The sequence below is a fragment of the Hevea brasiliensis genome, chromosome 7 (assembly GCF_030052815.1).
Source record: "Hevea brasiliensis isolate MT/VB/25A 57/8 chromosome 7, ASM3005281v1, whole genome shotgun sequence".
Classification (NCBI taxonomy): Eukaryota; Viridiplantae; Streptophyta; class Magnoliopsida; order Malpighiales; family Euphorbiaceae; genus Hevea; species Hevea brasiliensis.
Window position 1 is genome coordinate 5,663,344 of NC_079499.1, and position 16,764 is coordinate 5,680,107.

The 16,764-nt window shown below is 27.5% G+C and overlaps 1 protein-coding gene across 1 annotated transcript; it reads left to right on the top strand.

Moving 5' to 3' along the window:
* Positions 1–13,082: 13,082 nt before the first annotated feature.
* Positions 13,083–16,496, top strand: LOC110643034 (cyclin-dependent kinase inhibitor 3). Its single transcript, XM_021795254.2, has 3 exons — positions 13,083–13,758; positions 15,596–15,799; positions 15,980–16,496. Exons 1-3 carry the CDS (start codon positions 13,289–13,291, stop codon positions 16,050–16,052), a joined length of 747 nt encoding a protein of 248 aa, XP_021650946.2. The 5' UTR covers positions 13,083–13,288; the 3' UTR covers positions 16,053–16,496.
* Positions 16,497–16,764: the final 268 nt, after the last annotated feature.

Sequence of the window (16,764 nt, forward strand, 5' to 3'; positions counted from 1 at the left end):
TGAAACTATTTAGTTTCAATATGTAAATAATATGATCATATGGTTTAAATTTGTTAAATGATTATTAACATGAGTTGATTAAGTAAAACAGTCATTTCATATTTACTGAAATTCATGATTAATACGATTAAATCTTAATTTTAATTGACTATTTTAATTTGAATATTTAAATTAGAATTTAAATCCATTTTGAATTAAGTATAAATGTTGGATCAAAATTATCAACTTTACAATTAAAGGCGATAATGAGTCGATTTCTGGTATTCGATGACGAACTCTAATAAGGACTGATTTAAGTATTATATAATTGGATTTGGATTAAATTGGATTTTAAAAATAATACACGAGATGGTTTAGGTCGAGTTTGAATTTTACATATTAATTATCCGTTATTTAAATTTATTTGTACTTAAATACTTACATTAAATATAAAATATATATATTTTTATAATAATATTTATATGTTTTATTTTATATAAATGAAATTTAAATATTTTATTAAATTATTAAAATTTTAAAATATAAATTATTAATCAAAATAAATTTTTATATAAAATATTAATTAAAATGTATAAAATTAAAGGGATTTTAATTTTTTTATTAATAATAAGTAAATTTGGGATGAATTTAAATAGTTAAAAATCAATTTTAATTAAATTTAAAATATATTTAAATTTTAATAATATTAATTAAATTTAATTTAAATGATATAATTTTTATGAATACTCTAAACTTTATCATTCTTACTTCAATTATATCTCTTATAAAATAAAAGAATAAAAATTTAAATTTAAATAAATAATTGTTTTTATATTATTTATATAGGAACTGTTTGGTTTAAGCTGTTGAATCTATTTGATAATTTTAGGTGATGCATTTATTCTTTATTGGTGATAGTGATAGCGATAGTGATGATATTTGTTTTATGTTAAGTATTTGGTAAAATTATATTTATCTGTTACAGTTGATATGTGAAATGACTAATAAGGTTATATATCATATAATATATTTAATTATATAAATAAATATAAAATTATAAATTTATAACATTATATTTAATATATAATTATTAAATGAATATATTATATTATTTAAATAAATATATAATTATTAATCTTTTATATTATATCATTTATTTTATTATTGAAATAAGAAAATAATTATTTTTTAAGATAATTAAATAATTTTAAAAATATAAATAAAATAATAAAATAATTATTATTGTTAATAAAAAAATTTATAATTAATTTTAAGTCTTTAGATATAAATAAATATTTTATATTTTATGTTATTAATAAAAAATATTTTATCAAAATTAAAATATATTAATTAAAATGTTAAAATTTAAAATGAAAAATAAAAATATTAATAATATTAATTTTCTAATTAAATAAAAAAGGATAATATGATGAAAATAAAATAAAACGAATCATTTATGGTGATGAGAAAGCAATTTCTAAAAAATGAAAGTGATATAAGCTACTTGGTAATGGGTATAATATCGATTCTTGTTGTAATACTTTATTTTTAAACTTATCGAATCTTATAATTTACATTTGGATGTCTATCATTATCATTTGCGTTAATGATTAATCACGTAATGTTCCATCGAACTGGATGATTTTGGCGCGCGAGTTAAGCATGCCCACCTGAAAAAGAAAGCGGGAGGACGTGAAAAAAAGATTGTATTAAGTTAAATAATAATAAAAAAGCGAGTCATGATTGGCTGAGTTCGTATTCACACGTTGGCCATTTGTACGGCTGGTTATAGCCCTAGGAAATAGGGAAATTAAAAAAAACCTGTGGGTTAAAAAGGACAGTGAAATACTAATTGTTTAGTAATTAATAATTAATTGTGCTAATTTGGAGGTGAGTGTAGGGTAGGGTCCCTATTGTATTAGGGTTTCAGGAGATTCCCTTTTAAAAAAGCTGTGGGTATTTTGTAAAGGACGAAAATCCAATGTGGATGCTCCCACCCTTTGTAATGTGTGCTCGTGTAATGAGTGGACCCACCACAATAATTTACTATCCAATCCTGTTAAATATATATATATATATATATTTTTTTTATTTCAATATTTATACATTTCAACTAAGATGACAACGGTAAGATTTGATTAATATTTTTAAAATTTAAATTTATTTTAAATTTTATTAAATTTTATTATTAATTATTTAAATTTATTTTATATTTAGTAATTATTATTTAAAAATATTTAAATTAAATTAAATTAATTTTATGTATTTTAATTAATAATCTATATAAAAAATTATTTTTTATTAATAATTTATATTTTAAAAATTTAATAATTTCATAAACTATTTAAATTTTATTTTTTTTAAAATAAAAATATAAAATTTATAAATATTATTATAATTAAATATTTATATAAATGAGTTTGAATAACAGATAATTAACATGAAAATTTAGTTCTATCATAAGTTTTATTCTTTAAATTCGAACTCGGTTATACATTATTCAAACTTATACTATTAGGATTTGATCATATGCAATATTTATAAAAATTTAATCCGTTGTCATCCCTACTTCTAACATACATATTTTCTTTTTGGGTGAAATTTGTTTATATCAATAAAAAAAATTAAGAACTTGAATTTTAATATCTTTATATAAATTTAAATTATAAAACAAAATAATTTGATAGAATATTATCTTAAAGTATAAGAAATAAAAGAGTATCAACTAAAAATCTCTCCCCAAATTATTTCAAGTTTTATTTATTTTATATAATATATATATATATATATATATATATATATATATATATATATATATATATATTTCATTGTAATTATTATTTTAATTTATTAAATTTTAAAAATTTAAATTTAAAATCTAATTAAAAATATTTATGTGAAAATATGCAAAGGCCATGCACTCTGCCACTGCCGCAAGTTGTGATTAGGTAAGCCCCACGCAAGCGATGCAAGCACAATATCATTTGCAATTACACTCTGTTTGGACACCCGGAAAATAGGATGGCAAACAAATAAAAGAGAATAACGAGGGAAAATATTTTTCTCCTATTTAAAATGAGGCATAAAAAATAATAAAGAAAGGGAAATAACTTAAATTAATAGTTTGATTAAATATATTAAAAAGAAAAAAAATATTTACATATTTACTTATTGAGATTTATTCATATATATTATTATACATATGTCAATCTGTCTTTAAAAATTTCTTATATTTTTTATAAAAAAAAAATTAATAACATATCTAATCAAACTCCATGTTTGAGTTGAGCTCTATATAAAATCGGTATATACATTCAACTGAATTCAATATTTGAGACTATAATTGATTTCTTCATAAAAAAATTTTCTTTAATTGTACTTTAATTTGAGAATTTAAATGAGCGATTACTTAATTTATATATCAATCAACCATACCACAATTGATATTAAGTGTCATTTAATTTTAATTATGACTTAAATTTAATATTTTATAATTTTAAAAACAACTTTAACATTTAATTTTAATTGGGAATTAAACCAATTATAAAATGAAAAATAAATGTGGGTGAATTTCATGAAATTTCAATTTTGGGCACATTAAAAAAATAAATTTTCTAATTTTTAAATACTTGTCACTCAATTATTGGCTTACTATTTTTTATATTAATCCTCATTTCCCGGCTGAGTCGTCTGAAAGGCCAGAAGAAGGTCACAACGTTTTGGCGGGAAATTTGGTGAATGACACTGACAGTTGTCATTAAAAATTTCTTGTTTGTACCAAAAACCCTAATTTTAGGGAAAAGTTTGAATTAATTATTCAACAACATTATTCATCATTATTTGCTTTTGTTTTTCAAAATAAGAATTAATCCAATGAATAATTTTGTTCAAAATTATTAATTATATTTTGATTGATATCATTTAGTACATAATAATTTAATTTGTTCCATTTAATACATAGCTATCACACCCAATTTGAATCTTAATCTGATTGAGAGATTTAGTAAATTGATTATTGTTTCAATAAGTGAATCGTAAAAAATTAGTTAAATATTATACTTATTAAATGATAATATTATAATTATTAAATATTAAAAATTACTAAATGAAAAATGAAATAGGCGCTGGATCTATGATGTCATGACCCAACTTATAGGTCGGACCAACATTAGGATGCAGGCGATCTAAATTCTGAGGTTCTTAGTAAACATAAATATTTCTTAACCCAATCATAAGGCCCATGTTGAGCCTAATTTCAAGAAATTAACGAGACAATCAGCCATAACATAGGCTACCCAGCAGGAAGTTTTGATTCTCAACTGTAAACACAATATATATTAATTTGGGAAGCTCAACTCACCCTCCACATATTCATCATGTCATAAAATCAAATGGGAGCTCAGCTTCCTCATCCAATCAATCTTACATACATTTAATAGATTTACAGATCCGACATGGCATTATATTACAGACTCAAATCAAATAAAATACTTCTAACACATGCGAGTTATATAATTTAGTAAAGTTATACAAAACATATGAGATATTACTAAATGACTTGCGAATGAGAGAGATAGGTTAAAACTCAACTAGAAATCTCACGTATCACGAAAAATAAGGTAAGCGAGGAGTGAGCATTCGACTCAAAGAGTAAAATCACGATTTTAAATACAATTTCTACACCTATCTAAGACTAGTGCATCATAAGGGATGAAATACAACACCTTCAAATATTTCATACAAGTCACATTCTGAGACAACAATAAGGTAATTTAGAGTACTCACACACCCATATAATGCTCAAACAATATATATATATATATATATTGATCCCTAAATAACTTTCTTAAATCCAACCTCTGCGGTGAATACATCTCAAGCGGACTTTCTCTTAATAATCTAAATCACGGAGGCTAGCGAGATCAACTCGGTAGTGCCTACCGTCTTAACCATAATAGGATATAGTCCTAGAGAGTCAAGGTCGGTAGCGTCTATCCGTCTGTCCATATCTAATATCACCACACCTGACTCCAAAGTACCATAAAACAATATCCATATTAATTTTATCAATTAAAAATGCAATACAAAGCATGCCTAATATTTAACTATGTAAATGTAATATATATATATATATTATTCTATCGATAGTATTGTGAAATTTGCATATGTACTTTTATTTATTGAAAATTTCATCGTCGCTCAGTTTGCAATTTGGGCCAAGCGGATAATTCTTTGGAACCATTTAGAATCGGGTCAAGATTATAGGCTATCCCAGTTTTGGGCGTTACGAACACGTTCGGTTATCGGTTGGCATAGGTAAACTTCGAACTCTATATTACTCAATTTTTACCTTGTACTGGGTTAGAATAAAATTTATAAAATATTCGTGGATGATAAAGAAATTACGATTCCTATTGCAATAGCCTTATAATATTGTTAAGGACCGCGGGGTATATTTATATAATTTTTAAAGTTAGTTTGGATAGTTTTTGAAAAATAATAGTTTTGAAGTCTTATAATTGAGTTATCTGATGTTGTGATTATTGCTTGGTTTGGAGGGCCCGGGGAGGGGCCATATAATGATGATGAGATATGGGTTGAGTTTATCGGTGTTATTTGAACCATTTCTGAGTTAGATAGGTCATAGGTATAGGGGAGACTCTGTCAGATTTTCAGCATAACTTAGGGTGTCTTTGGTCTTTTCTAAACTTGTATTGAGTTAAATATATTAAATAATTACAATGAAATTGTCAGGTGAGCCGGGATAGTCTTCCTCCTCCATTTCGGCCTTGATGACCTCGGTTCAAGTTTGTGAGTAAAATATTAATTTTAATTGTAATTTCGATATTATTATATATTCAAGTATACCCATGCATCACTTATAAATATGTATCTATGTAGTTAAACACTAGGCACATTTTATATTGCATTTATAATTGTTGAAGTGCCATGGATGTTGTTTGTGGTAATTTAGAGTAGTGTGTGTGCGTGGCGTACATGTGGTATGGTATTGGATATGGATAGGACGAGTAGACACGGCTCGAGAGACACTCACTGGGACCCTGTCCTTCGGGGTAGACACGGCTTGAGAGACACTCACTTTGGGACCCGTATGATTTATTAGCGAAAGTCAGGCAGAGACACTCGCTAGCGAGAGGTTGGATTAAGAGGGTTGTATAGGATCGGCTCCCATATATGTATTGTTTGTGATGTTAGGTGTGTGAGTGCTCCAAATTGCCTTTTTGCTATTATGATATGAAAATTATGACGATGTTTCATTTCACTCCATAAGGTGCATTAGCTTTAGATAGCTATAGAGATTATGGTTAAAATTGATATTTTACTCTCTGAGTGAGCGCTCACTCCTATTCATCTATTTTTTCAGGCTACAAGAAGATTATTTGTTGTGATTAACCTGCTCTTCATCTTCACAGGTTCATTAATAGTATTTAATGTATTTTGTACAATTGAGTTAAATTTTAGACTCGCATATGTTAGAAGTATTTATTTTTATTTTAGGCCTGTATTATAAAATTTATGTTAGATCTGTAAAATTATTAACTGTACACATGATGAGATTGGATAAGGTAGCTGAGCTCTAATTGAGTTATGACATTTTGATTATGTGGAGGGTGAGCTGAGCTCCCCAATTTATTCTATATTGTGTTTAGAGGTCTGGCGAGTCAAAAACTCCCCGTTAAATGGTCCATTTTATGGCCGGACTCTGTCCGGTTGAATTATTGAAATTCGGCCCAAATGGGCCTTAGAATTGGGTTGATGAATAATTAGGCTTACTACGGGCCTCGGGAGCTTTAAAGTGGACGGTCTAGTGTCGTTCGACCCATAGGTTGGGTGCGTGATAGTAAATATATATTTATAAGTGATGCATAAGCATGCCTTAAATATATATAATATTAAAATTATAATTATAATTAAAATCAATATTTTACTCACAGGCGTGGCGAGAGTCCTTTGTGATGGTGGGCAAAGGAGGAAGGTATTACGACTCACGACAATTATATTACAATTATTTAATATAATTAACTCAATACAAGCTTAAAAAAAATTAAAGACACCCTATGCTATGACAAAAATCAGGCAGAGTTCCTCCTCTATCTATGACCTACCCAACTTGCAAAATGGCTAAAAATACACTTCTATATCCACGAGTCACACAATCATATCTCAATCACATCCATGGCCCCTCCTAGGTCCATCCAAGCAGTCAACTACTATAATTTTAAAAATTTATAATTTAGTTCCTATAATTAATTCTTTTGCAAAAATTACCCAAATGAGCTCTAAAAATTCTAAAATTTTGCCCGTGATTCTTAGCAATATTACTAAGCTAATACAAAAGAAATTATAATTTTCTAACTACTTACGAATATTTTATGAATTTTTAATCTAAACTGAAACTAAATAATTAAGGAAACTTAGGGTTAGACTTACCTCGCCAATTCTAATCTGGAAGCGTATCCAAGGCGATGCGGATATGGTGAGGTAGCATATAATATTAACGAGTTTTGAAGTAGCTTGGCCACTTGTTTGTCGACTGAAAATATAGAGCCAATCGGCGATCAATTTCCGTAAATCAAATGCACCTACGTGAAACCTATAACACGGGATTAATATATAATTTTTACTGAATTTATTAAGCTTATTTAATACTCGAAAAAATATTGCGAAGTTTCGTGGGACCCACAGGAAAACGATGTCGAAAAATTTTGAAATAGATATTGCCCTGAAGCTCTTGTCGAGGGGAGCACTCTAGTACTTTCAGATTTTTTGTGGAGTTTACGGTTTGCGAAAAATTTAGCCAAAAAAATTAAAATGGGCTATAATTTCCCGTGCAAAAATTGTACAAAACTGCTCGATAGATTTGGGTGTTCTTAGTGTCTATAGAAAGCTCTCGAGGTGTAGATGATGTTTGGGATAAGACCCGATCAATTGGTAGCGGATCGGGCCGAATTAACCTTGGAAGGCTGAAGCGATTGCCAGGGGAGCTTTAGCACGATTTTTCGGCCAACTGGGGTGTTGGCTGGAAGTGATGAGACGTCTTGGAGGTGCGTCGGCAACCAGGGACTGCTAGGGTGGTGGCTGGCCGGCAAGGGGAGGAGGGCGGAGAGAGAAAATAGAAGAGAGAGAGAGAGGTCGTCAGGCGCGGGGGACAGGAAGAAGAAAAAGAAGACCGGTCTGATTCTATCGGTCAGGTTCAATTAACTAGTCAGATTGAATACCCGAAAATTGATTTTTTATTTTGTCATGTGATAAAAAACGTGGGCTAAAAATTTTAAAAAACTCAAAAAATTTTGTAGAGTCTAAATATATTTTTTGTTTTGCCACTTAATTTTTAAATTAATTTGTAAAAATTAACAAAGTTTATTGATTTTAAAAAATCAAACCTGATCTCTAAAATTCGAAAAATTTCAAATAATTTTTTAAAATTTTAATAAAATAAAATATTAATATTTATCCATAAAATAAATAATTTAAAAATTAGGGGTGTTAAATATTATAACGTAACTTTTCATGCTCTCGACTCTTATACTCATGGCTTAACGTAAATGCAACTCTTATCTGACCTCAATGCTCACTCCTTCAGTAGCCTTTGCTTTTTAAACTTGCGTTTGACATTCTTGTTGAAATAGCTATTGAGAAAATAATTTTTTTAAATATACTAGTCAGAGAGTATTAAAAAATAATTAAAAATTAAATTTAATTAATTTTAGTTATACGAATACTAAAATAATTTTTTTCAAACTACTTTTTTCAATAATATCTAAAGTGATTTTTTTTATTTAAAAAAACAATTTCAGCTGCAAGAAGTCCAAATCCCTCGCTCTGACTGCTACCATTCCTGTACGATTCCTCAGATAAAGCAGCCTCGGCTTACCATTTCATATCAATTTTGTGATTCTAGTATGAGTTTTGCGATTCATGATTTTGGATTCATGGGTCCCCAACTAATAAAATGCAAGCACACATTTTGGTGAATTGTAAACCAGCAGTTACATCGGGCCTCATTTCAAAAGATGGTTGCCAACGGTCCACTTTTAGACCATTAGCCTGCTTATGTGAAAAAGACCATTTTGCTTTGCCAGTTTAAATCTCTTTGCTATTATTTAAAATAATTTTTCCTTAAAAACGATTCGAATAAGTGAAAAACTGATCAGATGGCTTAATTTTTGACAAATCAATTTATTATTCAAATTAATTAAAAATCTGACTCGATTTATTATTTGTGTCACCAAATTTTATAGAACTAGTTTAATATATGTTATATAGTATGTTCTATCTTTTTTATAATTCCATGCCCCACCTGATAAGACAAAATTATTAATTGGGTTATCACATAATTAATTACTTATTATTGTAATATATTATTACTTCAATTCAATAAATGTTAGAATTAATAATAAAAAATTATATAATAACATTTATTTTATTACTATAAAATTAATGTATAACAACAATATAAATAATTGATAGGAATGATAAAAATTTTCGAACTCGATCCATCCTCTCTGAACTCGATTAATTTTTCATGACTCAAAGATCAATTTTTCCTTAATTACTTAGTACACATGCCAATACAACAGTACATTCAACTTATCTATTTGTATTGACCAACTAGCAGGCAAGATGGTCAAAGCCATATATACTTCTTATGGCATCATCAGGTGGGGAGATAAATCTCTAAACGTTAACTTCTTATTCCCTCTCATTTATTACATGCTCTAAGTACCAATACTCCCTCTCATTGAAGTCCAACTTGAGAAGACCCACTTTGCCCTTCGTCTTGCAGATCACATCCGGTTTACCATATCGACCGCATTCACCAGCCACAGCGACCGTCCCTTTAGAGATTGTCTGAGCCTACTCGGTGATCTCCCAAGTCATGCGGCAGTCATCAAAGGTTCACAAAATCTCACAACTATCAAATATTGTTAGAACTATTATTAAAAAAAAAATCTCATTAAATATATGTCAGTGAGGATGTATTAAAAAATAATTTAAAATTAAATTTTACATATTTTAATTATAAAAATTTAAAATAAATAATTATTTTCAAATTATTTTTTAAATAATAATCTTTTCAAATATTTAAAAAAAAAAAAAATAGATGCATCAAAGGTATCATCAATGTCCGTTTTACGATATACGTAATACTAATTTGTTTTGGGATTCATGACCGTCAATTTGAAAATGCAGTAGTGCTTACCATTGCACTAAACACTTGTTGATAAAAAAATAATTTACAAAGAATTGTTTAAAGATTTTGAAGTTATTAATAAAATATATTAAATTTTTAAAGAGCTATCAAACAAATTCTTAGTTTATAAGAAGTAAAATCTAATTTAATTAAAGACTATTGATTTAATCAATGAGTTTTAGCTCGACATTGAATTGTGATGTTTTTAATTTAAATTTTAATAGAAATTAAATAAAAAATTTAATTTAACATTTAAATTATTAGTTATCTGAATAAATCTAATAAAAAACATTGTTGGTTGTAGATTTTCTCATTTTTATTCTCTAAATTTAGAGAAATTTCAAAAATATAAAACTCCTATAGATATATGTTGAATGTCAATCATAAAATCAAATAATTAAATAGTGAACATCACATGGAAAATTTCAATTCTTAGTTTAGGGGTTAGAGGACTACATGCCAACGTAGATTATATTATATTATATTATATTGTCTAATTAATGCCCATGGCTATTAATGTATTATCAATATTTTCAAAATTTAAAGTTGTTATTTTTTATTAGAAATTAATTATTGATCTCAATAAAATAATTATGATGCTAATTTTTTTTTATTATATCTGACTCGGTTTGAGATATAAACTCAAAATTTTAATTTTAAAAATGACTCTAATAATATTAAATTAAAACTTGTTAATATAATTTTGTTGTATTAATAACAATGAAAACAATATTTAAATATATGAGTAACCAATGATCGTATACAATATTTAAAGTAGGTGTATTGTGTAATTTATTTATAATTTGACTATTTTTAAAAGAAAATTTTAAAAAATATGGATGAATAACTCTTTAATTTAGCTAGGAAAAAAAATAATATTTTAAATTATTAAAATATTAATTCATTAAATTTTTTATTTATTTGTAATAATAAAAAATATCAATTAATGATGGATACAACATTTACATATATAGTGATAGATATAACATTTAAACTTAAGTGTCTTATATATTTTACTTGCAATTTGATTTTTTTTTTAAATTACTATTTTTATTACTTAAATTGAAAATTAAAAAATATGAGTTACTAATTTTTCAATTGAGTTAAACTAATTAATAAAAAAATAATTTTTTAAATTATTAAAACATTGGCTCATTAATTTTTTTTTGGTTTAATTGGGTTAATATAAAAATTAATTTTTTAAAATTTTATTGAAATTAAAAATTAAAATTTTAAGGGGAGACAGTAACCTATTCAAACTCCAAATTTGATGTTTGACAGATGTAATATTCACATTTAGAAAACTTGTGTATTTTGCTTATAATTTATTTTTTTTTATTTAAAGAAAAATTTAAAAATATGAGCTATTAGTTTTAATTTAATTAGATTAATAAAAAATAAAATTTTAAATTATAAAAATATAATTTTATTATTTTTTTAATTATATCAATAAAAAATTAAACATTTTAAATTTTATTATAAATTTTTTAGAATTAAATGTGAAACTCTATTAGATATATATTCGTAATTAAAATTAAAATTTTAAGACGGGTGTAGCTCCGCTAATTTACTTAGTCCATCCTTGGATGTTGAAATCGTAAAGTTGTAAAAATTTAAATTAAAACAAAGTTAAATAAAAAAATAATTATAATGCTGTCCATATAATTTTTTTATAATAATTTTATATGATAAAAAAAAATAAAAGAAATAAGAGCCAATGATTGTTGGGAAGTGAATGAAATTTCAAATCAGTAATCCATTTAGATGAGCAATGGTGGAGATAAGGTGGAATCGATTATCTTAAAGTGATAATTAATTAAAACAGAAAGTAAAAGGATGTGACAGTGCCCACTCTGACTCTGACACCGTCTAATCTTTTTGTTTGCATGAAACTTCCCTTCATGCTTTCTCGTTTAATAAATTTTTAAAATTAAATTAATTATAATTTTAGTATAATTTATTTTATTATTAATTTATTTATGTGTATTTTTTTTCTCAAATAAAATAAATTTTTTACTTATTGATTTTATTTTAAAATCATTTTAAATAAAATAATTAAAGTAATAATTTAGTAACTAAATAAACTCATGTGTTCTAATTTTTAATAATTTTTTATACTGATTTAACACTTTAAAATTTAAATTAATTTTTATATTAATTTAAACTCATTCGTAGTAGATTTTTTTTTAATTTGGGTTTTTTGTATGGTTAAATTATTTGAGGGTTTACTTTATATTTATTTTAATAAATTTTTAAATATAAAAAAAGCATAAACATAAAACTTTAAGGTAAAATACTATTAAAAAATAAATAACATATAAATAAATATATATTATATTTAAAGGATATTAAGGTATTCGGATTTTTAGATTGAGTGTCATTTTATTATTAAATATATTTATTTATTATTAATATTGTATCGGTAATATAAAAAATTATATTTTGTATATTGCATTATACCTTTTTCATATAATATTACACATTTTAAGTAATTTTAATAATCCTCAATGTAAAATTAATAATAAATAAGTATATTTAATAAATTTTAACTAGTATAATGTTGTATTATTAAAAAAATTATAAAATATATTTTTTTTTCATTATTAATAATGAAAAATCAGAGAAACTCAAAATTTAAGGATGTTTTTATTTTTTTAATATAAAAAACAAATATTAATTATAATATAATAAAAAATAATTTATTTTAAATATTATTTATGTTATAAAAAATAATTTATATATAAAAATATTTTTCATTGTGTATATATATATATATATATATTTATAATAATTAAAAAAAAAAAGAAGAGGGTGGGAAATCAAAAATATAATAATGAGAAAATGAAATAAAAAGGGGAGAAATGTTTCCCTAATCCCAACCCTAGAGTGTCTTTTTCTTTTTTTGCCTATTAACACTCGGTTCGCCCCTCCTCTTTCTGATACAAAATTGGTCCGCTCTGGTCCCTCTCTTTTTCCCTACTCTTCTTCTGCGCTTCATCACCATCACTGCCCCTTTTTCCCCCTGAAACCTTTGATACCATACCTACATACGCTCTTACGTAGTTTTAGTATCAGAATCATAGAAACACACTCATGGGCAAGTACATGAACAAGTCTAAAATCATTGGAGACGTTGCCCTCATGGACCTCTCTCAATCCACCACCTTGGGTGTCCGTACTCGTGCTAAAACTCTCGCTCTTCAGCGTCTCCAACCTTCCTCTCCCTCCGCTTCCCCTAACCTAGATACCTCTTCCTTCTCTTACCTCCAGCTCAGGAGTCGCCGTCTTGAAAAGCCTGCTCTGCTTAATGATAGCAAAAAATTGCAACTGCTACAAGAAGCTAAGCAGAACTCAAACTCTACCTCTACCAAGAAATTGAACTCCAAGGGGACTTCCAGGTTTAGTAAGAGTTCGGTGAAGGTTGCCGCTGATTGTGACGATGGCGAAGGAGAGGGGTGTTTTAGTAACAAAGGGGAAATGCTGGGTTTGAAGTGTGAAGCAGAGGATTTGGGTTTTGAGGGTTCTTTTGGAGATAACTATTTGGACTTTGAACCCAGAGAGAGGTATAATCTTGTTTTGCTCTTTGTCTGTGCCCAAAGTGGTTTTCCTTTTTCGAACCCAAATTTTTTGGGCATGGGCTTTTCAATGTAGCTCTGTTTTCTGTTGATTTTTTTCTTTGTTTCTAGTTGGGGCTTTTGTATTGTTGTTCATTTTGTGAAGTTTTTCCACTGCTACTTGTAGCCGTTTCTTTGGGTTTGATCTATGATTTTTTTTGGGTGGTGTCCTCTGTTTTATTTTTCTTAAGTAATATAAGCTAAGCAGCTTCCTTTTCGTCTAGTAAGGTTCTCGTGTGATTGCCAGCTCCAGAAAGAGTACCTCAATATATATATATATATATATATATTTTCCCCTTTCTTGACCTTTTTTTCTAAATTTTTTTTCAAAGTACTTCCCTTTCTCTACAAAGAGAACGAAGAAAAGTAAATTTGCTTGCACTGGAATGCTGATTTGGTACTTCCCTAGCTTGTATGAAGGGTTTTAGAGGTTATATTTGTTTTCTTAAAATTTTAAATAGAAAACTATTCATATTTGATTCTTTGTTCTTTACAAGTCTTCCTTCTAGTGGTTTTTCCTTAATATTTTTGTTTTAGTGATCAATGGGGTGTTTTTCTTGGTGATTAATTGTGCTGTCTACATAGCTTTAGTTTAGGAACTGGCTACTAGTACAACACGAGCTAAGAGCTTATACTAAGATGATGGGAATTATATGCATTTTTTCTTCTGCAATGAGAAAAAGTACAAATATATATATATATATATATATATATATATATATATATATATATATATATATAATATAATATAATATAATTTTTTTTTGGGGTGTGTTGGGGGGGGGGGGGGGGGGTTGGGGGTTGGGTGTTTCTCTGTTGTTCTTTTTTTTTATTTTTTTTTTTTTTCCCGAGCTTTCATTTTAATGTGGTACATTAATATTATTGTATTGCTTTCACAAAAGGTTAGTGATGTTTGTGACTTGTAAGATGTGGTTCTTTTAATTTATATTTTACATAGGTTTCCATTATGCAACATGTGCCCACCAGCAGAGTTATTAACGTTTCAAGTTGCGTTTCTTTCTATTGTGGAAACTGATTTATCTCCTTTCTTTTTCAAGGGTACAACAGGATTTGAATAAAGAATATGCATTTTTTTTTTCTGATTTATAATCTCAGACTGACTTAAATTTCACTATCCTGTGAATAATCTTGGTAATTTTCTGTTGTTGGCAATATTAGTTCATGAATCCTTTTCTTTTTGATAGCTTTATCTGGGCCCTCAAGCATAATTCAGATCCATGAAATAGATAGAATTATGGTTTAACTACCCCAAAAAAAGGGGTGCTATCGCTCAAGTGAGATATTCCAGGTTTGAATCACTGCTGTTGTGGCTTCGTTTTTTCTCAGTTTTTCAACCGCTATACGGTGCCAATATCTCTTCAGCCTCATTTGTGTTAGCATGTTAGTGGATAATGATATATCATATTCATGGGGCCTAGTTGCTGACTGATACATTTATTTGGGATACTCTGTTTTAGGGCTATCAGTAGGTGACAAAAAGTTTCAGTTTTCTTGCTTTCATTGTATGGCACCTGACTTCCAAATTGGATGTTGTCCTTGTAAATAGTGCGACTTACTTTCTTTGCATAAGTTCCTTTTCCACAATAATAGTGATGTCTATTTACTTTAGTTTGATATTATTTTTATATCTGAAAGTTTTCAATTATTGATTGGAAAGAAATTTGGTGAAGCTATTTTAGGAACCATGAAATAATCTGGACATGAATTTCCCATCAGCATTTATTGTATTTATTGGCGTTATTTGTTTTAATATTTTGATAAGCAGAAGCACTAGAGAAAGCACACCGTGCAGCTTGATAAGAGACTCAAATACCATTGGAACCCCAGGTTCCACCACAAGACAGGGAAGCTCAACTACAACTAACCGTAGAGTTAGGAATGTCATACAGAGAAATAACCCAACAACAAAAGACATGGAGGAATTTTTTGCCTGTGCAGAACAGAAGCAACAGAGATTATTCATTGAGAAGTATGATGCTATACTTTTTTCTTAACAAAATTATGCTATATTTCATGCATGGTCATTGTGAAAGGTAGCATACAGGTTTAGTGATCCAAGAAACAGGAAAATGAAATTGTTTATTTCAACTAGATTGCACTCTCAACTAGCTGAGGTGAGTCTTCTCATTTGTTTACTGGGATTTTGCAGGTACAACTTTGATGTTGTAAATGATTTGCCACTCCCTGGACGTTACGAATGGGTCCAAGTGATTCCAAAATAAAGTATCTTATCACTAGGCTATCCATCATCCCTGACTTCTTTGATCTTATGCTTAAGGGTTTTGAAGGTGGTACTAATATTGGTTAGTGGGGTATGTTCTGTCATCTTTCTGAGCTTATGTAAAGAGAATGGAGACATGGAAGGTAAAGGTCTGAATTGTAACAGAGCTGATGAATTATACGTTAGCCAGATACCAAATGAAGATTATTTGCTTAAATGGAGAGGCAAAGGAATCATTTATAAGGAGAATGGGGAAGAGCAGATAATTTATGATTAGATGTTCACTATTGTAATTTTTAGGAGGTATATCTAATTGCTAGATTTTCTTTTCCTTTCTTTTTTTTCCCCTTCTTTTTTTTTTTATTATGAAATTTTACTTTTGTCTATATTTAGGGATGAACCATGAATGTTCTTTTTGGAAATAAATGTAACTCATTTCTCATTATATGTGTTGTCTTTTTCTTTGTTTTGTTCCCTAGATTTCTCATAATACATCTTATGCAAGGATACATCTTCTACATTCAATTTTAAGTTTTGACAGTGATGTCTCTACGCCTGTAAATCTAAGTAAGATTATTTCCTGTCCCACTTGTCTTGATCTTATGTGAGATGTGCTGATGGCGGTGGTCTATGGCTCTATGTTGTCAATTACAGTAGCTCTGATCGGTTAGATTGGACTAAGTGTTGTTTTAAGTGGTTAAATACTGGAATTT

Bases quoted from the DNA above. Each gene is read 5' to 3' on its own strand.
- LOC110643034 (XM_021795254.2), top strand. From the start codon at position 13,289: ATGGGCAAGTACATGAACAAGTCTAAAATCATTGGAGACGTTGCCCTC. The intron at 13,759-15,595 runs GTATAATCTTGT...TTTGATAAGCAG, and splicing joins GACTTTGAACCCAGAGAGAG to AAGCACTAGAGAAAGCACAC. The intron at 15,800-15,979 runs GTATGATGCTAT...GGGATTTTGCAG, and splicing joins CAGAGATTATTCATTGAGAA to GTACAACTTTGATGTTGTAA.